General features: G+C 41.7%; 1 protein-coding gene across 3 annotated transcripts in view; it reads right to left on the reverse strand.

Annotated features, from left to right (window-relative positions):
- The window catches only part of kcnip1a (Kv channel interacting protein 1 a), a 31276-nt gene that overhangs the window by 6102 nt on the left and 5576 nt on the right, over window positions 1-19598 (reverse strand). The window contains exon 1 of one of the 3 annotated variants that reach the window (XM_030106836.1): window positions 10224-10549. The exons of 1 other annotated variant lie outside the window; for it this stretch is intronic. In XM_030106836.1, coding sequence (XP_029962696.1) covers window positions 10224-10281 — 58 coding nt within the window. In that variant the 5' untranslated portion in view covers window positions 10282-10549. Of the gene's footprint in view, window positions 1-814; window positions 991-10223; window positions 10550-19598 lie in introns of those variants that run through there. One more of the 3 variants, XM_030106827.1, reaches the window with a different exon arrangement.

The following is a 19598-nucleotide window of genomic DNA, read 5'->3' on the forward strand; positions in this document are numbered from 1 at the left end:
TTCTGAGAAGAGAGTGGGTCTAACTTCTCCCAGACTGTGACGCTGTTCCAAGCAAATTTGCAATGTTGGCCTGAATAAACAGATTGGATTGGAGTGAATCAATGACAAGGGACTCCCTAGTGTAAAAATTAACATGAGTTAGTATTCAGGTGTGTTTTCCACACCTACACTAAGCTGCTGATTAAATAAAAACACTTCAAATGAAGCTTCCTCGCTTTCTCCTTGTGCTGAATAGTTACCAAGTGGTAATTTAATTTACTGTTAGCAGCAAAATTAGCAATTACACAACATTAATACATGATTATGAAGAAATTAAACAGAATGTGCATAACCAGTAAATACAGTTCACTGGTTTGTTATTCTGTCTTTTTAGGGACAAAACAACTAAATGAGCACCACTGAATAGTCAATTAGCCATTAAAACAACAGACAAAATTATCAAATGCTTACAAACATCCATTATTGCTAAAAGTTTGTGCAATACAGCTGTAAAAGTGGCTCTTTTCTGCACTGCATGGCATCACACAATGGTAGAAGCAAAGAGTATTGCAGCAGTATTGCCATCAGTGGACAAATCAAAGCATTCATGCAAGTTAGTTAAAAGAAATCTGACAAGTAAACAGCCAGGAGCATCTAACTGTTTATATTTATTCACTGTTTGTCAATTATTTATTTTTTTGGTTCTCCTTTTGTTTTCTGAATAAAATATGAGTCCCAGTTATTCAAAATCCACACATTAATAAAACAATCATTTGTTTTTCTCTTCTCACTTGCCTTAGTTGGAGCTGAATGGGAGTGTTCATAATAAACTCACCCTCCACGGTGATGACTCCCAGCAGGTGCAGCATCTTAACGGCCCCACAGCACAGCAGGATGACGGCTATGGCGTGTAAGCTGTTCTCACTTTGCTCTTCCCTTTCCATTTTGGTCCCTTCTTCACCTCTTTCTTTCCTCTGGCCTCGTTGTTAACTTGAAGTCTCCAACTTTGCTACTTCAGTCCTGAAGCCGTGGTTTGGGATCTCTATGCTATGTATTCAGAGCTTTAAGATAGAAGAACTGACGGCAGCTTTTTACCACAAGCAAATCTATAGTTTTCTTCTATACTGTTCTGTCTTTCTCTCTCTCTCATTGTTAGAAACTTTCCCTTTATCCTGCCCTCTCCTACTGTGGGATAAGAACTCACCTGCTTCTCTCTGTCTCTGTCTTTTTATCCCCCTGTCTCTGCACTCCCTAAGGGCATCTCTCTCTCTCTCTCACTCTCTCTTTTTCTCTCTCTAACTTTCTCTCCTGTCTTTCCTTCTTTCTCTCTCTGTCCTTTGCTCCAAACTGTGCATTACACCCACTGTGTCCTTCAGTCTTTCAGGGGCTTTAAGTTGGGTCTACAACCTGAGAGCACTGTAACAATGATAAACTCACCTTCCACTGTATGACCGTGTGTGTGTGCGTGTGTGTGTGTGTGTGGTGTGTGTGCTTATGAGCAGATCAGTGCTTGATTAATTGTTGCCATCATGACACACAGTCATCCCAGTGCGACAGAAGGCTTAATTTAACACAAAGTGACTTTCCTGGCCACACATGCCTGGAGTCGTTTCATGTGACTCACTACATAAAATCATCAACACTGTGTGTATAAGTCACTGATGAACGCAGCTGGTGAGACAACAGAATCCATCCTCATTTCCCTTGTGGACTTTCTGTTAACTAAATATTATAGTGAGGTTTGAGTTCAAGGAGCTGCTGGTCGTTCACCTGCTCTAACTTATATTGACCAGCAGGGGGCAGCAGACACAAACAAAGAGGCCACCAGGCGTCAGCTCTGCTAATGAAGACATGTGGCAGCTTTCATTGTTTGGCATTAAAACTCACATTGAGCTGAGAGGGACGTGACTGCTCGATCTGATATCTTTATTAAATAGTGTCTTTCCACACTAACGTTAAGCTAACACACACTGATAAAAAAAAAAAAGGAATTTAAAGGGATTTAATCTGGTTTGTGTGCTCTGTCCACATCAATGAGTTGGTTTTCTATGGGTGCAGAAAGGAGCTGTGATTTGCAGACCGGACTGCTGACTTGCAGACTGCAGGGGGCTCTGCTGTATCAGGAGGTTTCCCACAGAGTTGTCAATTGCAAGTTTGTTTTATTTACTGTTCTGGAGGTAAAGCAGCAGTGCTGAGCAAAATTAATTTTAGTAGCAGGAGCCGCATTTAATTTAATTTCCCACACACTGGAAAAGATGCTTGTTAGCATGAACAGCACTCGATAAGGATGATTAAGCATATTGTATATTGTGTTTATTCAAGTCATGAACAATGAGCTGCTTCAGAGACTTAATTATTGCTGCTTTGATGTTACTCACAGATACAGAAAACGAAAAACTTCCCACAACTGATGATTCACACCAACTGTGTTCTTCAAAGATATAGTACGAATAATGTTGAGGGAAATCAACTAAAGAATGTTACAAAAAATGTGGTATTTTGTATTAATATTATTTTTATTATCCAATATATCTGAGTAGAGATTTTACAAGATATGTGTATTGGGGCTAATCGTGGTGTTAATTACATTTTTTTAGGATAATTGATGATCCAGTACCGCTTGAACATAACTGTGTGTGGAACCTGACATGAGCTGGTATATTGACTCATCCTGTTTCTCCCATTTTGTTTCCTTTCCCACCTCCGCCTCCCACCTCTTGGATTACAATTGAAAGCACGTCACAAATGGCTGACAATGAAAACGAGACACTGTGACCCTTGAAGAGTTTACTTGCCTGTGTGGGAGTTTTTCTGTGTCTGTAAAGTGGACTGAAAACAATTTGTAAACACAACACAGTCGGCCACTTGGATAGCGTCAGCAGGGGCTGGAGTGAAACAGCTGGACAGTCCAGTTTGGCTGTCATGAGGAGGTCAAAAGTCAAAATTCCTACCAAATAAATTCCCATAAAATGTCTCCTTTTGTCACAAATCATGTGAAAGTGTAAACAAGACAGTTTCGGGTTGTTATAAGACCATAATTTATTCTCGTAGCTTTAGTTTATTCTGAATATCAGCAGCCATCACTACATTTTAGAACCAAAATATACAACTGCATCAAACCTGTGCCTCTTTTCCACCCCAAACATTCACAACACGATCTGGTGGGGTAATTCTGGACTATATGAGACTAACATTAGCAGTAATATATTAAAAACATAAAATATTGAATGTTTTTACATTTCCCTGGCTGTTGCAAAAGCAAATTTGTTACTGCAGACTAAAAGGATCATTTGGATTAATAGCAGCCAGTTTTGTTTTTGGATAACTGTTTATATTCTGGGTCTCTAACTTATGCTGAATTTGGTTTCCTCATTTAGGATTACATTGGGGATGAGGAAAACAACGCTCTCTGCAACTAAACTATTTTTACATTCATCATATTAAATAATTGCTTTTTTAAGCACAACTAATGATAATTTAATTTAGCGGTTTCTATCTGGGTCAGGTAGCAAAGCTGAACCAATCAGCGGAGTCCTCCAGGCCGAATGGCTTGCTGAAATGTGATGCTGACTTTCACGGTGGTCAGACTGTACCAGAGGACAATCAACAGTGCAACAAGGCAATGGAGGATTACACCATGAAGCAATATCAGGATTACAGCAGGTTGGTTCATTCATTCACACTTAATCACATATATTGGAAGCTGAACCCACAGCAGAAGCTGAAGAAAACTCATAATCCTCACAGAGGTTAGAAGTGGCAGAGCTGACAGACATTTGCTGCAGAGAATACCAATATAATAAAACATAATATGTTCTTCCACCTGTCTAATAATTGTTGAAATCACTTGTCATTTATATAATGTATTAAAACTTTTTTGATGAAATTTAAAAAGCATGAATGGCAAAAAAAGCCCTCTAAATGTGAAGATGTGAAATTCTATTAACTAAAAATGAAGACGATTTGCTATTTACGTATTGCATTCTGTTTTTAAGCAAAGTTCTTTGACATATATGTGATGCCTTTTTATGTGTGACTTTGGTTGAGGGGTTGGTGTGGAAGAAAACATGAGGAGAAAAGGGAAGCTGTGTGTGAGATTGCAGCACAACTCAAATGTTTTATTAGAAATCCCTAAATCCCCAGGTTTCAACCATGAAAATGGCCAATCATCAAGTGTAACAAATCCAGCTAATACTTGTTCATTCGACCGAAGGATTGTCTTTTTCAAAGATTCTTCACACAGGGACATGTGGATGCTGCCGCTCTCTGTTCAACATATCAGAGTTCTTCCAAACTCTTGTCTTTATGACAAAATTTGCAGTGCTCTATATTTTCTCCTCGTAGTGTTTCTGTTAACAGCTTCCATAGCGGTGACAACATGTTTCATTTACAAGAGTTTAGCGCTCAGCAGCACCTGCCGAGCACGGCTCCATGGGGAGGTCAGTAAACAGGTTAGCACCGCTCAGCATATTGCTCATGATTATACAGATCAAATCAATGAAAATCAATATTAATAGCTTTGTATTATTATCTGGTACTTTATTAGACTAAGTGTTGTGCACAATGACGTATCAGGTTTAGGATAGATCAGCTCAATGTTGGGCCAGAAAGTTCTCAGTGTAGCTTGTAGGATTTTATTCAATCACACTTCCAGTGTTGAAGCAGGAGGAAATAATTCACATTAAAATAGAAGATCTGTCTCTGCGTTTGAGAAGTGTAATGATCATGGACCCATTGCAGGCAATTTCGAAACATTAATCTGTAAATGAGCAAGAACTAAACTGACATAAACTACACAGACTAATCAGGATCACTGATTAAATAAGCCAAGAATCTCCTTTAATCCACTCCATGAAATGAGCATGTCACATTCCATACATCATCCCAAAACACACTACATGTTTCTGTCTCTTTCAAACCTAATTTTCCAGCTATTAATACTGAAAATATTGTTTAACCCTCCAACAGGCAACCTGTACTGCCGCAAAGCTGCCTCCACCTGTTACTGACTTCATAACATTCAATATAACAAACCCAACAGAACTGACAAGCCAACAATTGTTGTCCATTAGCATGCGTTTGCCATCTGTGTTTATGTCACACCACCACCCACACACAGTGGGGAAGTCCCTGGTTTGAAACAACACATTTTATCGAGTGTGATTCCACTTTGGAGCACGGAATGTTTCTCTTATAGATAGAAGACAGTACAGCACCATGAGTGTGAGATTTGGCTTTAAAATTAAATTAACACACAGGACAATGTGCTACTTGATAATTTCTTAATAAACAGGGATTTCACATGTTTTAAGCCATTTTCATTTATTTTATAAACCAATTTGCCCAAGTCAAGGTCATGGGGCGCTCAAGCACCAGCTGACTACCAGCAAAGGCAGATTGGGAAAAAGACCAGTCCATTACCGGACCAACACAAACAACCACACACACACACACACACACACACACACACACACACACACGTTCACACCTGCAAGCTATTTCGTCTGACTGAACAAACTGTACATCTTTGTGCTGTGGGGAGAAAGTAGTGAAAAACACCCACACACACAAGGTGAACATGCAAACTTCACGATGAAACTCTCCCAAGCCCAAACAAACCAGAAACATTCTGACTACAAGGTAAAAGTGCTAAATATTTCAAATAAGTGAGAAAATTAAGTGTGAAAAGTAAAAATATATAATATTAATCTGTTTTCTGTCCTTATTCACCAGCAAGACAGTGCTTCGATATATGACTTTTCCAGCACATTATTCCTGTTTGACCATTTAAGAAAGTATAAAGTGAAACATTAAGCTTTCATCCAAAGCTCTTACTGAATAATGAAGGACTGATGATCTGGGGAAATGTTTCTGCAGACCTTCAGTATCTCCCTAAGATCAGCAGAGTTGAAGAGTTTTCTTCACTTGTAAAAAGAACCAAAGACACAAAGAATTTATTCATCTTTCCTTACTTTTAAGTGCAACCTTGATCTTTTTGCTTATTTCCCAATGCAGATAAATCAAATATGGAGATTTGAGCCCTAGTGAGTTTCATTAGTCGCAAATCAGTTGAGCCAAATATAGTACAGAGTATACTTTCTTTCAGTTTTTGATCACATAGCTAAAGTCAAAATTCATCATCTGCTTTCCATAAAAAATAAATTCATATAATCATGTTGTTGGAGATGTTTTATGAGTTGAAAATCTACCTTTATGTGCTCAATTTCTCGTGTGTGTTTTTTATGTAACCCGGCGAGGATTAGAAGCAAAACCATCTTCAGCTGAGACTGAAACTTTCCAACAAGAAAAGACGTTTTCCATGATCAATATCACCACAGTATTATAGGTACTTTTGATAATTACAATATAGAAAGTAGAAAGTAGGAATCCAGCTGATCAAAGTGTTCGTATTATTATTTTCAAATCGTCTGGATCTCACTGTAGTTTTCGTTACACCAGCTTTTGTGACAAAGACTTGCACTGCAGCATCAACTGGGTCAGCATGTAAGTGAGTTTTCATCGGCCCTATTTGCGATCAAAAACTTTTTACGAAACAGGTGGACTCTAGAAAAAAAAACACCGGCATGATTCATGCAAACAAAATCTGCAAACGTAGCAGGCTGAGAACCCCTGAAATAAACTCAAACAAATCCAACCTAGAAAGCCGCCACCGCAGCTTCTCTCTGTCACAGAGGCCGCTATGAGCTGCGAAGGCTGACAGTGACCAACAGCCCCAACCCTTTTCTTTCAGGGCTTGTTCTGAGGTTTAAGGGGCAGCCCCGACTGTCAGCGGAGAAAGACTGCCTGTCAGTCTTCCAAGCCAGCCGGCTGTCACAAAAAATACCTCTTACATCAAGACACACACACACACACACTTCCTGGAGCCTGTTCAATGGATTTAACTCCTTGCTGCCTCTGCTATTTAATTCTTGCCCTATTTTTCCTCCATCTGCTTCTTTCTTCTCTCTCTGTAACTGAACCTTCCTTCTCCTTTTTCTTATCTCTCACTCTGCCGAACTCTCCTCTCAGTCCACCACTCTCTCTCTCTTTCCTCCTCCTCACACTGTGTCCTGTAATCCTTGCCAGAGAGTGTGGCATTTGCATAATCTGAATTAGCCTAATCTGCCGTCCTGGCGGTGATAGAGAGGCGTTACTCTCTCTGGACCCCTTAATGGTGAAATGAACTCTCCAGGAAAGTGATGGTCACACAAGCTTCCGGGAGGTTTAGAGGAAAGGCCCTTGAAAGCTAATTTCAGCCGCAACAGTCGTGTTTGGTGTAAACCATCCGAAGGCGAGGCACATAATCAGGTTTTACCGAGGAATTCAAGCTCTCGTCCTGAGACGCATTGTTTTCCACAGTCAGTGGTCACAGGGACGATTCCTCGCCGGCCATCAGCGGTTCAGTGAGCACTCCACTTCCACACTCGGTCCCACGCCTACTGACAACACAAACATGAACAAATCCTTTTAAGAGTCACTGATGAGCAGAATATCAAAGCAGCCGTGTGCATAAACAATTCAAACTCTCTTTGCTTTCCCACACATTTCGTCGTGCTCACCAAGGAATGAAATGCTCAAGGGTGTTTGCAGCATCGTGTGTATGTAATGCGGTGATAGTGTCTCACACACACACACACACACACACACACAAAGCAACCTCATGTCATTTCCTCACATATTTGTGTGCCACTGTTGATTATGTTTGGGCAGGGTGAGTCGAATAGAGCTCATTTAGATACTCGTAGCAGCATACCAATATTGATTTCTGAGTAACTACATGTCTCGACTGAGAATCTGCAGTGAACACACACACACACACACACACACACACACACACACACACACTGCTGGATACCAAGGGATGAGGATGTCGAGATGACTTAATAAGCACTCACACCAGCTAATGGGAGTGTGGGTGATGGAGAATGGGAGTAAATGAGAGGAAGAATGGAGGCATAAAAGAGAGCAGGGAGAGCTTTGGAGATGAGGATTGTGAAGGTGGTGGCAGTGTGTGGCAGGGAAAATTATAGGAAAGTCAGATGAAAAGAAACAAGCATGAAAAAAAAAGGAGTGGGAGGGAGAAAAAGGGGGAAACAAACACCATGGGGTAAAAGGGAGGGGGGGGGGGAAAAAGTGAACGTGTGAAGAAATAAACAAGGAGAAGAAGCAGTTGTGGGATGAGAGGGAGGTAGAAGAGCGCAAAAAGAAAGCGAAGATAAGAGGAAGAGCAGAGAAGTGACAGGAGGAGAAGAGAAGCAGGGGGAAGATTGAGACAACATAGCTTCAGGGAGTAAGTGAGGAAGGCAGTGATATGAGGGGGGGGTGGAAGATTCATCGGAGAGTGAAGAAAAATACTAGCTATAATATTTTCTTGAGAGATGACTTGTCAAAGGCCACCACGAATAATCTGGGAGCAAAAAGCGGCGAGACCGCTGCTAAACAAGCAAACACAACAACAGGTTCAAGGAAATTCAAACCAAAGAAACACCGCCAGAAAGGAAGAAAAAAACAAGGCAAGCGCACTAAAAAAAAAAAAAAAAAAAAAAGACAAGTTAAAGAGAACAACAAACAACAGTGCTGACAGTCCAGGCATGTGCAGGATGCAAACAGTCCGAGTATTTTCTTTCACAGTGAGGATCCCCTGCTCAGAAGATCAATCATGTTGCAATCTAATCTCACAATATTACAGCTGTGCCCGTCTCCCTCTCTGCGCGTCGATGTTGTGATCCTGGCTGAACTATCAGCAACACCGCAGAAAGAGGCGGCGGCATACATACAATGCCTTGCTCCACTAATTCTCCAAGCAGCAAACATGTCAGGCCGGGAGAGAAAAAAGAAGGATGCTGGGGTAACAACACAACACCGGAATTACAATCAACCCCCCGAACAGCTCCAGCATTACGGCCAATTCTTTCATGTGTTTGCAGGCATATGCAGGGGCAAAAAATGAGTGTTTTCATTTGCAGAGTCACATTTCACACATGAATCACATTCTAAGTGCACCTACAACCACCTCATTTTTCAAAATAGCAGCAAATTTGCGCCTTGCCAATTTAACACCCCTCGGGAAAGGTGTTTGTTTCAGCTTGTGGAGACAGAAAAAGCTTTTTCAGAGGATGAAACCAGCCATATGTACTCACTTGGAAAATATCCTGCATGGTTTACCTGCTGCAGCAAATGAGTTAAATGACTACACACATTTAATAGGAGATATTTTCACTGGTGCCCATTCATTGAACCTGCCAGCTTGGATGTGTGAAATTTTTACAAATGAGGTCTGGATTTTTTTTATTTTCTCTTTAAGGGAATGACTAACAAGAGAGTGAAACATTTCTTGCAGTCAACAGGTTTCTACAAAAAAAATCCTTCAGCATATTTGCATCTCTCACTGTCTCGCTCTTTTTGCACGGCCATGACTTACTTAGGAAAACCCCAATCTCATCAACGCCCCCAACTACCCACCCCCCCACCCCCACCCCCACCCCCACCCCAAAACCCACATCTTTTGTTGCCATGGCTACCGTGCTTCCAAGGTAACAGCAAGACAGAAAAGCAGTGTGTGAGCGGAGTGACAAATACCTTCGACATGTGTGTGTGTTTACCCCAGCGCCAATGCTCACGTCTGCACACACAACCGGACAGACAGAGCAGGACGCACACACACACGCACACACACGTTACGTTACTTGACGTCTTCATTTGCGGTGTCTGAACAGAAAAACACAACCACTCAGCACCAATAACACAGACACAAACAAACTGTCTCACTTAAACTTTGTTGTAAAATAAACAATCACACCTCTTCTATAAATCTGGGACTTGTTGGTCCCTCCTGCTTCACTGCTTTCTTTCTCTCCACAATCATCTTTACTTCGCTGCATTTTAACCAAAACACCAGCAGTTATTACTCTTTGCTCTGCAGCTGTATGCTGATGAGTGTGCCTGTGCATGTGTGTGTGTGTTTGTGTGTGTGTAAGCCAGAAGAAAACACACTGCTAAAAGTTTCACCGGCTATACGTGTGTTTCCCTGCATGTGTGCTGAGTGAGAAGAGAGAAAACACACAGTGTCTGTGATTGTGTGTGGGTGTGTGTGTGAGGGCATGTGAATACATGTGCATGTGTTTATGTTTGTGTGTGTGTCTGTGTGTCTGTGTGTGTGTGTGTGTGTGTGTGTGTGTGTGTGTGTGTGTGTGTGTGTGTGTGTGTGTGTGTGTGTGTGTGTGTGTGTGTGTGTGTTCCCTCACCCCTGGATGGCCTCCTCTGCTTGGTCTGCATGGTCAACGTACCCACCACGGCCCCCATGTTTGCCGTCGTCGTCGTGGAAACAAATGCGTCTGTGTGCTGAAGTCTGTGTCTCTTCGTCACGTGTTTGGACAGCTAGAACACACACACGTACTCCCTCGCCCTCTTTCCCTCTCTCATCCTCTTCTCCTCTCTCTCCCTCCACACCTCCTCTCGATGACTGCTCTCGGCAGAAACCCTCTTCCTATCATCCCTCTTTTCATGCATTCTCACTCCATCTCACAGTGCTCCTCCTCTCTTTCTCTCTCTCTCTCTGCCCCTCTCCCTCCCTCTCTCTCTCATTTCTCCCCACACTCTTCCACTCTCAGTCTCCCTCCCTCCCTCCCAATTCCTTATTTTTTCATTAGGGGTTGTAGCCTCCCTCCCATTTCCATTTTCTTGTCCATACAGCTATCACCCGCCCACCTTCAGCAGAAGCCAAACGCCAGGGCAAACGCATCAGTGATTCAGGATGAAATCGCCGGGATGTTTTTTCACTAAATTATGAATTAGCATGAGTGTACCTTTTGATTTGCTGATGATAACACGGCGTGAATCATCCTGGACAAAAACAACAAACATGCCCTGTTGGATCTGCACACCTAAAAGCATCTGTTACTTCTCTGATGAAAAATGAATATGCAAATGGGCTCAAATATCGACTGGAGAGGTAAGTATGAATAATGGAGTGAAGGCAAAACATATGAAAGTGACAGAAAAAAGGAAGAGCCCTGAGCGTTGCTTCTGTTTTTCCTCAACATCACGAAAAGGCCGCCTCAATCCATCAGCACCTCCAGTGAAATCCATCATTCTCGTTCATCCATCCATGATGCCAAAAACATTCACGTGCACACACACCGAACAAATGGGATTTTTTTGTGTGTGTGTGGTAGCACAGTGGCTCACAAGACGGCGGAAGAAGAAGTAAAGCAGAGAGGGGCGGACAGGAAAGAAGGAAAAAGCTTAAAGTCAAGAAAGGGAGAGGAGAGAAAGATTAAAAGCAGGATGAAGCGAGGGGGTAAGACGGAAGAAATGTTTAATAGCATGAGAAAGAGCTCCAGACACATGTCAGATAATATTGCACAAGTGTGAGCTTTGCTTTTGCCTGTAACTGCTGCACACGCAGACTAAATCACATTGTAATTACAGTCCAATTAATGCAAACCAAACATGCAATTTTTCGTAATCCAAAGAAAACGTGTGAAAAACAATTACAGGTGGCAAACAGCATGTGCTGCTGTTGAACATGTTAAACACTGCACACACACACACACACCAAACAGACCACTAATGATGTGCTGGTGGAGGGATGCGTCATGCAGACTCTTCAGTAGTTGCAATACTTTGTGAAAAGAGAGAATCCAGACAATAAAAAGTTCAGCACGGATGCAAATATAATGCTGCATAATGCACAATGATATCTGTAAACAGTCCATTTTTAAATCCAATATAACAAACTGTGACCCCATTAAGCCTACTATTATGGAGCTTGCAATGACAACAGTGTATTATAGATGTACAACCATTTTCCTTTCATTATTCTGAAATGGTGGCCCTGACCGCAACATTAAAGACTCTTAAGACTTTAAATAGTTTCACCTGCTTTATCTGATTACAGGAATGTTGTTCTTTTATAAAAGCTTGCATTGTGCCACTTATAGTTGTTCTACAGTAAATTGTTTGCGTTTTCATTGTATTTACATCACACTCTGTTCTAAAAACGTGGATTTTAATAGAAGAAAATAGCTGTAAACTCTATGTTTAACTTTTTAATCGTGATTTGCTGAACTTACAGGATTTCAGAAGTTAAAAGAGGCACCCCACCCTGAATCACACTCAGTAATCAATACGTTACTTATAAACATTTGATACTGTTGTTGTGTTTTCATGTGGAAGGAAAAAGGGATAACGTGTTTACAAGCACACATGATCAAAACTGACCTGTGACTGACCACTGTAACAGTTACCTTTATGGGTGAAAAACATGTTTTTTGCAACTAAATTTATCAAGATAAATGCTTGGAAAGACTAGAAATTGTTTACAAAAAAAATGATGTTTTTATAAAGTTTTCAGCCTTTGACTTCCAGAAAAGATCCGTTTGTCCTTTTTTTATGAGGCCAGCCGCCTGTAATAAAGCCTCAGTGAATGTGGCAACAGTTCCAAATGTGGGGCACTTTTTGTCAGTTGATGGTGAATAATGAATGAAGTGTGATTGTTACAAAGCCATATGGGCCGATTTAGCTGAAAAGATTTTTCTTTTTTTTTTTTTTTTTTTTTTTTTTGGCTTGTGGGAGAGAAAAATGTGCAATCTGTTTCTGTGAAAATGTGCTCATGGATGTGTTTTTTTTTTTTTCTTTCCTCCCTCACAGCAGAGAGCGGGACAGAATGGACAGCAGTGGGGAGCAGTGCTTTCGCCCTGTCCTCGCACACACACACACACATATACACACACGGTCAGCCACTCTAACACACAGAGATCAGCACATACGTTTTGCACATGCAACAAGCAGTCTCTGTGGGCCAAAGTGGCGTCCAAGCAGCATGCACATCATGCATGGCTATTTCTTGCAACACACACACAAACAGCACACTCACTGCTCTCCCTCTCTGCTTGCCCTGCAGTGAAACTCAGAACATATTGCACCTATAGGAGTTTATAGGGCATCAAAGTTATTTCTTCCCATCTTTGCTGCGCCACACTTCATCTTTAGCTTAAACCGTATCTGTCTATCTATCTCTCTCCTCCCCCGATTTCTCTTCAGGCGTACGGTCTGCGCCGATACACCTTTATCTCGTCATCTCCCCCTATAAATCTTAGGTGCTTGTATCAGCACAGTGTTTCTGTCGTTTCAAACACTGTTGCCGGGTTGCTCCAATCTAAAATCTCCGTCCTCCTCTATCTCCCCACGGTCGCTGACAGGCCTGTTTCCACACTGACAGAAATGTTTCTTTATCTAGTAAGAATTTCAAAGTCTGACTGTGGAGCGGTGAGGAAGAGCTGGAGGTTGGAGTGAGCGCGTGTGCTTGTTTTCGGGGATGTGTGTGCAGTTTTGCTCCTGAACTGGCTGGTGTTTCCCTGCAGGCATGTGAGCGAGAGGCTGCAGACTGTTTTACAAGACCCTTGTCACACTTTTAAGGAAATAAATGATACGAGACACCAGGTGGAAGAAAACTGTGGGCGTAGAGAAAGACGTGGAGCGCATATGCCCCTTCCTGTTATGCAAGGAGGAAAAGGGAAAGCGGCGAAGGTGGAAATGGAAACACATTTTGGCAATGAAGGATGAAGAAGAGGGGGGAAGAGGGAAACAGCAGAAAAGCTTCCAGCGGGAGATTAGAGTGCGATGTTGGGAGAGAATGAAAGCGAAAGAAGTGGGGAACAAGAGCCAGGAGAGTGGGCGAGCGGTACAGTGGGAAAGAAAAGGCAGAGCGGAGCAAGTGGGACATCCAAAAACACCACATTTCCAGAAACGAGGATGAAAGAACAAAGAGAATGAGGGGGTAAAAAAAAAAAAAGAGAGAGAGAGAGAGAGAGAGCACCAGCAGGAGAGAAAATGAAACTCTGAAGATGTTGATTAAGATTAAAACGCTGAGTGGAAGCTTTCGGGAATCTGCTCAGAGCTGCACATTCAGACCAACCTCAAAGCTCGCCAGCAGTGCCAACACCATTAGAAATCACTCGTTTCCTCCTGAAGAATTCATCCCAGCAGCTACAGATTATTATCTATCACGCTGTTGTACGACACCATCCTGTCCACGCACAAGGCTGTGGCGATCGCTCATCGTGGACAGCACGGCTCTGGACACGGAACATATCTATTAGGAAAATCAATACTCATATCTAACGCCGTCCAAATGACTTCTCACACGGACACTTCTCTGTATCTTTGTTAGTAGCTTCTTATGGTTCCCCTATTGCACTAAGAAGAAAAAAAGGGAATAATTAAAGAAGCCTCTTCTATCGATCCGTCATTTTCAAGGGCGAAAGATTAAAAAAAAAGACAGAATGACGTGTGGGAAGAGGCAAGTAGGAATATAAATAAATGCAAAGCATAAATCTGGAAAGCAAAGATGTGTAGCAGGAAAAAGAGACAAACACAAACAGGGATGAATTTGGAGTAAGTGAAAGCAGACGATAAAGTTTAAATGGGAGACAGGGAGTGATTAAAAGGGGAATCAATAAAGGGAGAAAGACCGGCCAGAGGAAATGGCCGTATTACTCCATTCCTCATGTCTGCTCCGCTGTTGTTCTTTCAGCTATCTGGATTGGCACTGGATGTGATGCCTTAGTAAACACATCCACTGCTACACAGGCACAGAGTGGGGATATCCACATTCATTTGGCTCTTTGAAGAGGTTGTTTTTAGCTTCAGGACAGAAAACAGAAGTAAGAGTTGGGACTGACAGTCTTGATGTGCAGCTCCTGAAGGGAACAGGAAGGACCGAAATCACAGCTTTAAGTAGTTTTAGTCCAATTAGTGATGTGGAGATTTTCTCACAGCTATGAGTCATCGTGTTGATCCATTAATTTTTGATAACTCTTCACCCAGATCTGGGCTGTGAGGCGTCGGGACCCTGGACAGATCACCAGTCCATCGCAAGCTTAACATCCAGAGACAAACAGACACACTCAGACTGACACTGGCCAAGGTTTTGAGCAGGCAGTGTCCTCATTTCAGTGCAGGTTCCACAAAAAGCAGAACTTCATTTCACCTGAGCCAGATCAGCAAAATCATAGCATTAGAGCCATATCAGTAAATAGAACGCTAAATAATACAAGAACATCTTGGAAATATGAACATTTAATGGAATTTTTGCACCTCATGCCAATTTCCCCATATCAGTAAGTGTTTCACTAATATGAGACTAATATTGGCAAAAGCCAAAATCCTGCAGCCTTCAGCATGTTTTCAGAAACTGCTGGTGATATTCATTACTGGCATTACGGTAGCAGGCTTTCAGAGCTTCATCTCTGATCTGCTGGCTGCAAGCGTTGTGGTCCATCTGCTGTTGAGTTTTGGGTCTGAAGCATTATGACCTTTACTCTGACTGAAACAGTGTGACACCCAGTGGACGGACTGGCAACAGCACTTACTTTCATTGAAGAATGCCCTCTCAGTCATTTTTACACTTTGTAAGGTTCTGATGTGGATAACAGTGGATTTTCTTAGAGGTTTACTCTGGTTCTCAAGCCACAGGTTGGACACCAAATGATCCTCAAGCGTGTGTTTTTGGATTGTGCTAGAAAGCCCGAGTACACAAACTGCCAGAAAAAATAAGCAAACTCCACAAAGAGAGACCTCATGATTATTAATCACATGACCCAATGGTTTAAAAATGTGTTTGTGTCTATTCGTGTGTGTTTCTGTGTGTCCTCACTGTGTGAGGACATCTATCAAAGCCATGGCAATACTGGGAGGCATGACTCACTGACCTGATATAAGAGCACTCACAGGGCTCACTCACTCAAACACATGTAACCTTGGAGTCAGATGACACGCTTTTTGAACAGATGAACGGTCAGTGTGTCACATACAGGCTTATATTTTGCTTTAAAACAAACAGCTGAATTTTGAAACACTGATACAAGAGAGTGGAGCAACATATCTGTGTCACATCTGCATTATCTTATGATAATGAAATTAAATATTCTTGTTATTATTTTTTCAGTGTGGTACAGAGTAATACAGTACACACTGATAACATATCTGTAGGAATAAATTTGGCATGACTGATTCAAGCCGCAGAGCTTGTACTTTAGCGAGGATTTTCTAATCTGCATCTAAAAGAGATGTGGGACAATAGGAGCGTCATCTCTAACTGGTTTTAAAGGAGGGTTATTAAAGCATTTGTTAGTGTTTGGGGCACGGCTCCTCGGTCCAGAGATTCCACCAATATGATAAAAAGAATGGAAATTAATTTGTCAGAAAATATTTTGAAAAACTTTCCTGGAAAGCCATCAGGGCCGGGGGCCTTGCTGCTTTGCATGAACTTAATTGAATTTGCAATTTCACTGTAGTTAAAAGGTCGATCCGTCTTGCTTCTCTGAGAAGGAGTTACAGAGGGAAATTCCAGTTGATCAAGGAATCTGATCATATCTGAATAATCAGTGGGAAATTATGAAGTAGGTATTTCAGAATAAAATGTTTTCGAGTTTCATTTATGCCTGAAGAGACTACAGTGAGTTCACCTGGTGGGGATCTTATGGAAATAATTTGCTGGGAGGATGATTGACTCTTCATCTGATGTGCCACAAGCCTTCCTGCGATCTCGCCGTGTTCATAAAAAAAGGCCACGTGACCTTAAGAGTAACTTTCCAGTCCTTTGAGGCGAGACTGTAACTCATCCTCAGAGTTTGTCTCTCTTTAGAAGATGAGGATCCTGACTGATTTCTGTCCAACTGTGATATATTTTCCATAAGGTTGTCTTGATTTTGTTTTCTCAGCTTATTTTGTCTTGTGGAGTAAGAAATAACTTCCCATATACGACTGCCTTCAGTGTCTCCAGCAAAACGATGGAGACATCAGATTAGAGCTGTTAATAATAAGAAAGTTGCCATTCACCATAGAGATTATTTGACAGACTTTATCATGGCTTAGTAAACTGAAAATTAAGCCTCCATTTTTTTTTTTATCCTTCGATGTTGGCTCTTCCTGTCATTGTGAAGCAGAATTCACCAAGCGCTGGACTGTTCATCCACTGATCGAGAACGTGAGCTGGGTTTAGACCGTTGTGAGACAGGTTCATTTTACCCTACTGATGATGTGTTGTTACAATAGTAATCCTATATATTTTCTTCAGATTTTAGAGGCTGCAGCACAGTCTGATCTAATCTGTCTGATAATTTGCAAAATAACTTCTTTTTGCTTTGTGCAGATGATCATCCCGCGATGTTTCATTTTATTTTATATTCTTTTGGGAAACATGATGAAAAAAAGTCAAAAGAAGGGAGAGTATTGATGCACTGATAGCGATTCCGTTGTCGGGTAGATACTGCACTGAGTACTCTGACACTCGTGAAAGCTCTCTGGACACAACCTGGCGAGTACTCCATGACGCCATGTGTCAGCAACGTCACACGCAGGTGTGCAGTAAAGCACCAGAGAAGTCTGTAGTTTTGACAAAAGCAAGGCAGACTGTGTAAAGTATGTTCCGTCGAAATGTGAGGATGAGGGGTGAACGCGACGACACCGGCAACTTATTTGAACCAGCACTTCGAGGATCTCACTCTAAGCCGTGCTACATGCTACATGCTAAAGAGTTTCGGGGCTCACACACCAGCGAGCGACATGCTAAACGTGATTACAGTATGATTGATGCACTCGACCGGTGAACAGCCGGAGTACCGGTAGGGGCTGTAGGCTGCTGGAGGAGCACCTAGCGTTGATGCTGAGGCTGTGCGGGGGTTGGTTCACAGAAAAGGAATCGGCTTCGCACATGGTTTGCAAATGGAGCATAATTAGGCTTAATGGCATTTAATGAGTACTCGTATTGGCAAGCAGCTCAAGGTTAGTACTCAACTCGTACTCGTACTAGTCCTTTAAAACTGTGGTATAGGTGCATCCCTAGTGGAGAGTATAATTATTTTCTGAAACCACGTTGTTAGGATTCAATTTTTGATAAGAAGCAACAACTGAGAGAGTTTGACAATATCGTATAAGATAAAATCATTCAAAACTCTGATATTTGACTTGAAATCACTGCTTGGGAAAAAAAAATCCTGTGTAAGGTGAGAGTTTGACCTCTTTAACTTACGCTGACTGATGCTGGAGTTGGCCACAGAAAAACGTGAGCAAGGTTCAGTGTCTCTACTAAATTAATCGCACAATTTAGTATGATTATTTACAGGGTGTGTTTGGTTTTAAGCACGAGGTTAGACAACATGAAGAAGACTGTAAGAGGCAAAGGGAGAACATGAAAACTTCACACAGAAAAGCCCTGTTGAGGATCAAACACGGGTCCTCCGGCTGTGAGGTGCAAACTCTACACTCAGAGCTTCCATTTGGAGTAAAATGGCAACATATGGAAGGAACATAGAATTACTTCTCAGTTTGATTGTCTTTAATCGGTGATTTACTGTATTCTATAATGGTTCTTTTGCTTTTACTCAGCCATCATAATAACTACACTGAGCTCCCTGGGCAGCACCATTCCCTTTGCTGTTTATATTTAATAACAGCAGAAGGGTTTTGGTCAACGCATTATCACACCCAGTACATTGTAGTTTTTTTCCTTCGGAGTCTTATTTGGTTTGTATGATTAATTCTGCCGAACTAATGTGCATCGCAGCTGTCCGAACTGAGCAAACAAACTGATCTATACAGTCAAAGATAAGTAGCTATCTATATTCATCATCTACATTTCTCTCATTGGCTCCAGGATTACAAAGGCCCGAAGGCAAGCACAAGACCGAACTGTCTTCAGAGATAAATGGCCTGGAAAATGTTATTTATCTTTCAAGAACTGAGCAAAGCATTTGCCTGCATATGACATGCAAATCAAGTATTTTTTTTTTCCTGTATCCCCTATATCAATATTTTGATTTAATAAAATGCTTTAATGTAGGTTTAATTTGCAACACATGAAGATCAAACACTGGCAGAAGATCTTAAAAGATTTTTTTTTTAATAGAAATGCTGCCCGCACCGTATAAACTGCAGCATATAGAAATATGAGATTTGAGGTTGTAATATCACAATCTCATCGTGGCACGTTCTCACAAACACACGCCAGCTTCAGGCACGAGATTAACCAGAAACCCGTTTTCATGTTGCCATGTGCCTAATAAAGCTCTTTTGCTGTCCTAATTGGCCTTTTCAGTGCACGTCTTTTGATGTACAGGGATGAGAGGGAGAGGTGGAAACTGTAAAGCCTATTAAAGAAATAGGGATCCTCTCTGCTTCCCTCTTTAGGCCTGAAGCGGATGGAAGCATCGAACCAAACACGCTTGTTCTTCAGATGCACAAACACACATATTTACATAAATTCTGCCAACCCCAGACTAAAACTTTACATGATTAGAGAAACATCAAACAGCCAGAGTGATCTAACAGTCGAGCAAGGACATATAACTAAGAAAACAATACGAGCGAACAGAAGAGACAGAAGTCCACAGCGAAGGCAGACGAATAACCACAGATCAAGAGGAAGGCAGTTCAATCAAAAGACGGGGGGGGAAAAAAAACCTGAGAGGACCCACACATAAGAGATAAAACGAGGTGAAATGAGGTGAAGGCGAGTAAGACAAAGAGGGAGAGAGTGAAAATTTACTTGACAGAGTGAGAGGGTACACAGAAATGAAAGTAAAGACAGGAACAAATGGAGCGAACGGACAGGGAGA

Source organism: Salarias fasciatus, chromosome 2, assembly GCF_902148845.1.
Source record: "Salarias fasciatus chromosome 2, fSalaFa1.1, whole genome shotgun sequence".
Classification (NCBI taxonomy): Eukaryota; Metazoa; Chordata; class Actinopteri; order Blenniiformes; family Blenniidae; genus Salarias; species Salarias fasciatus.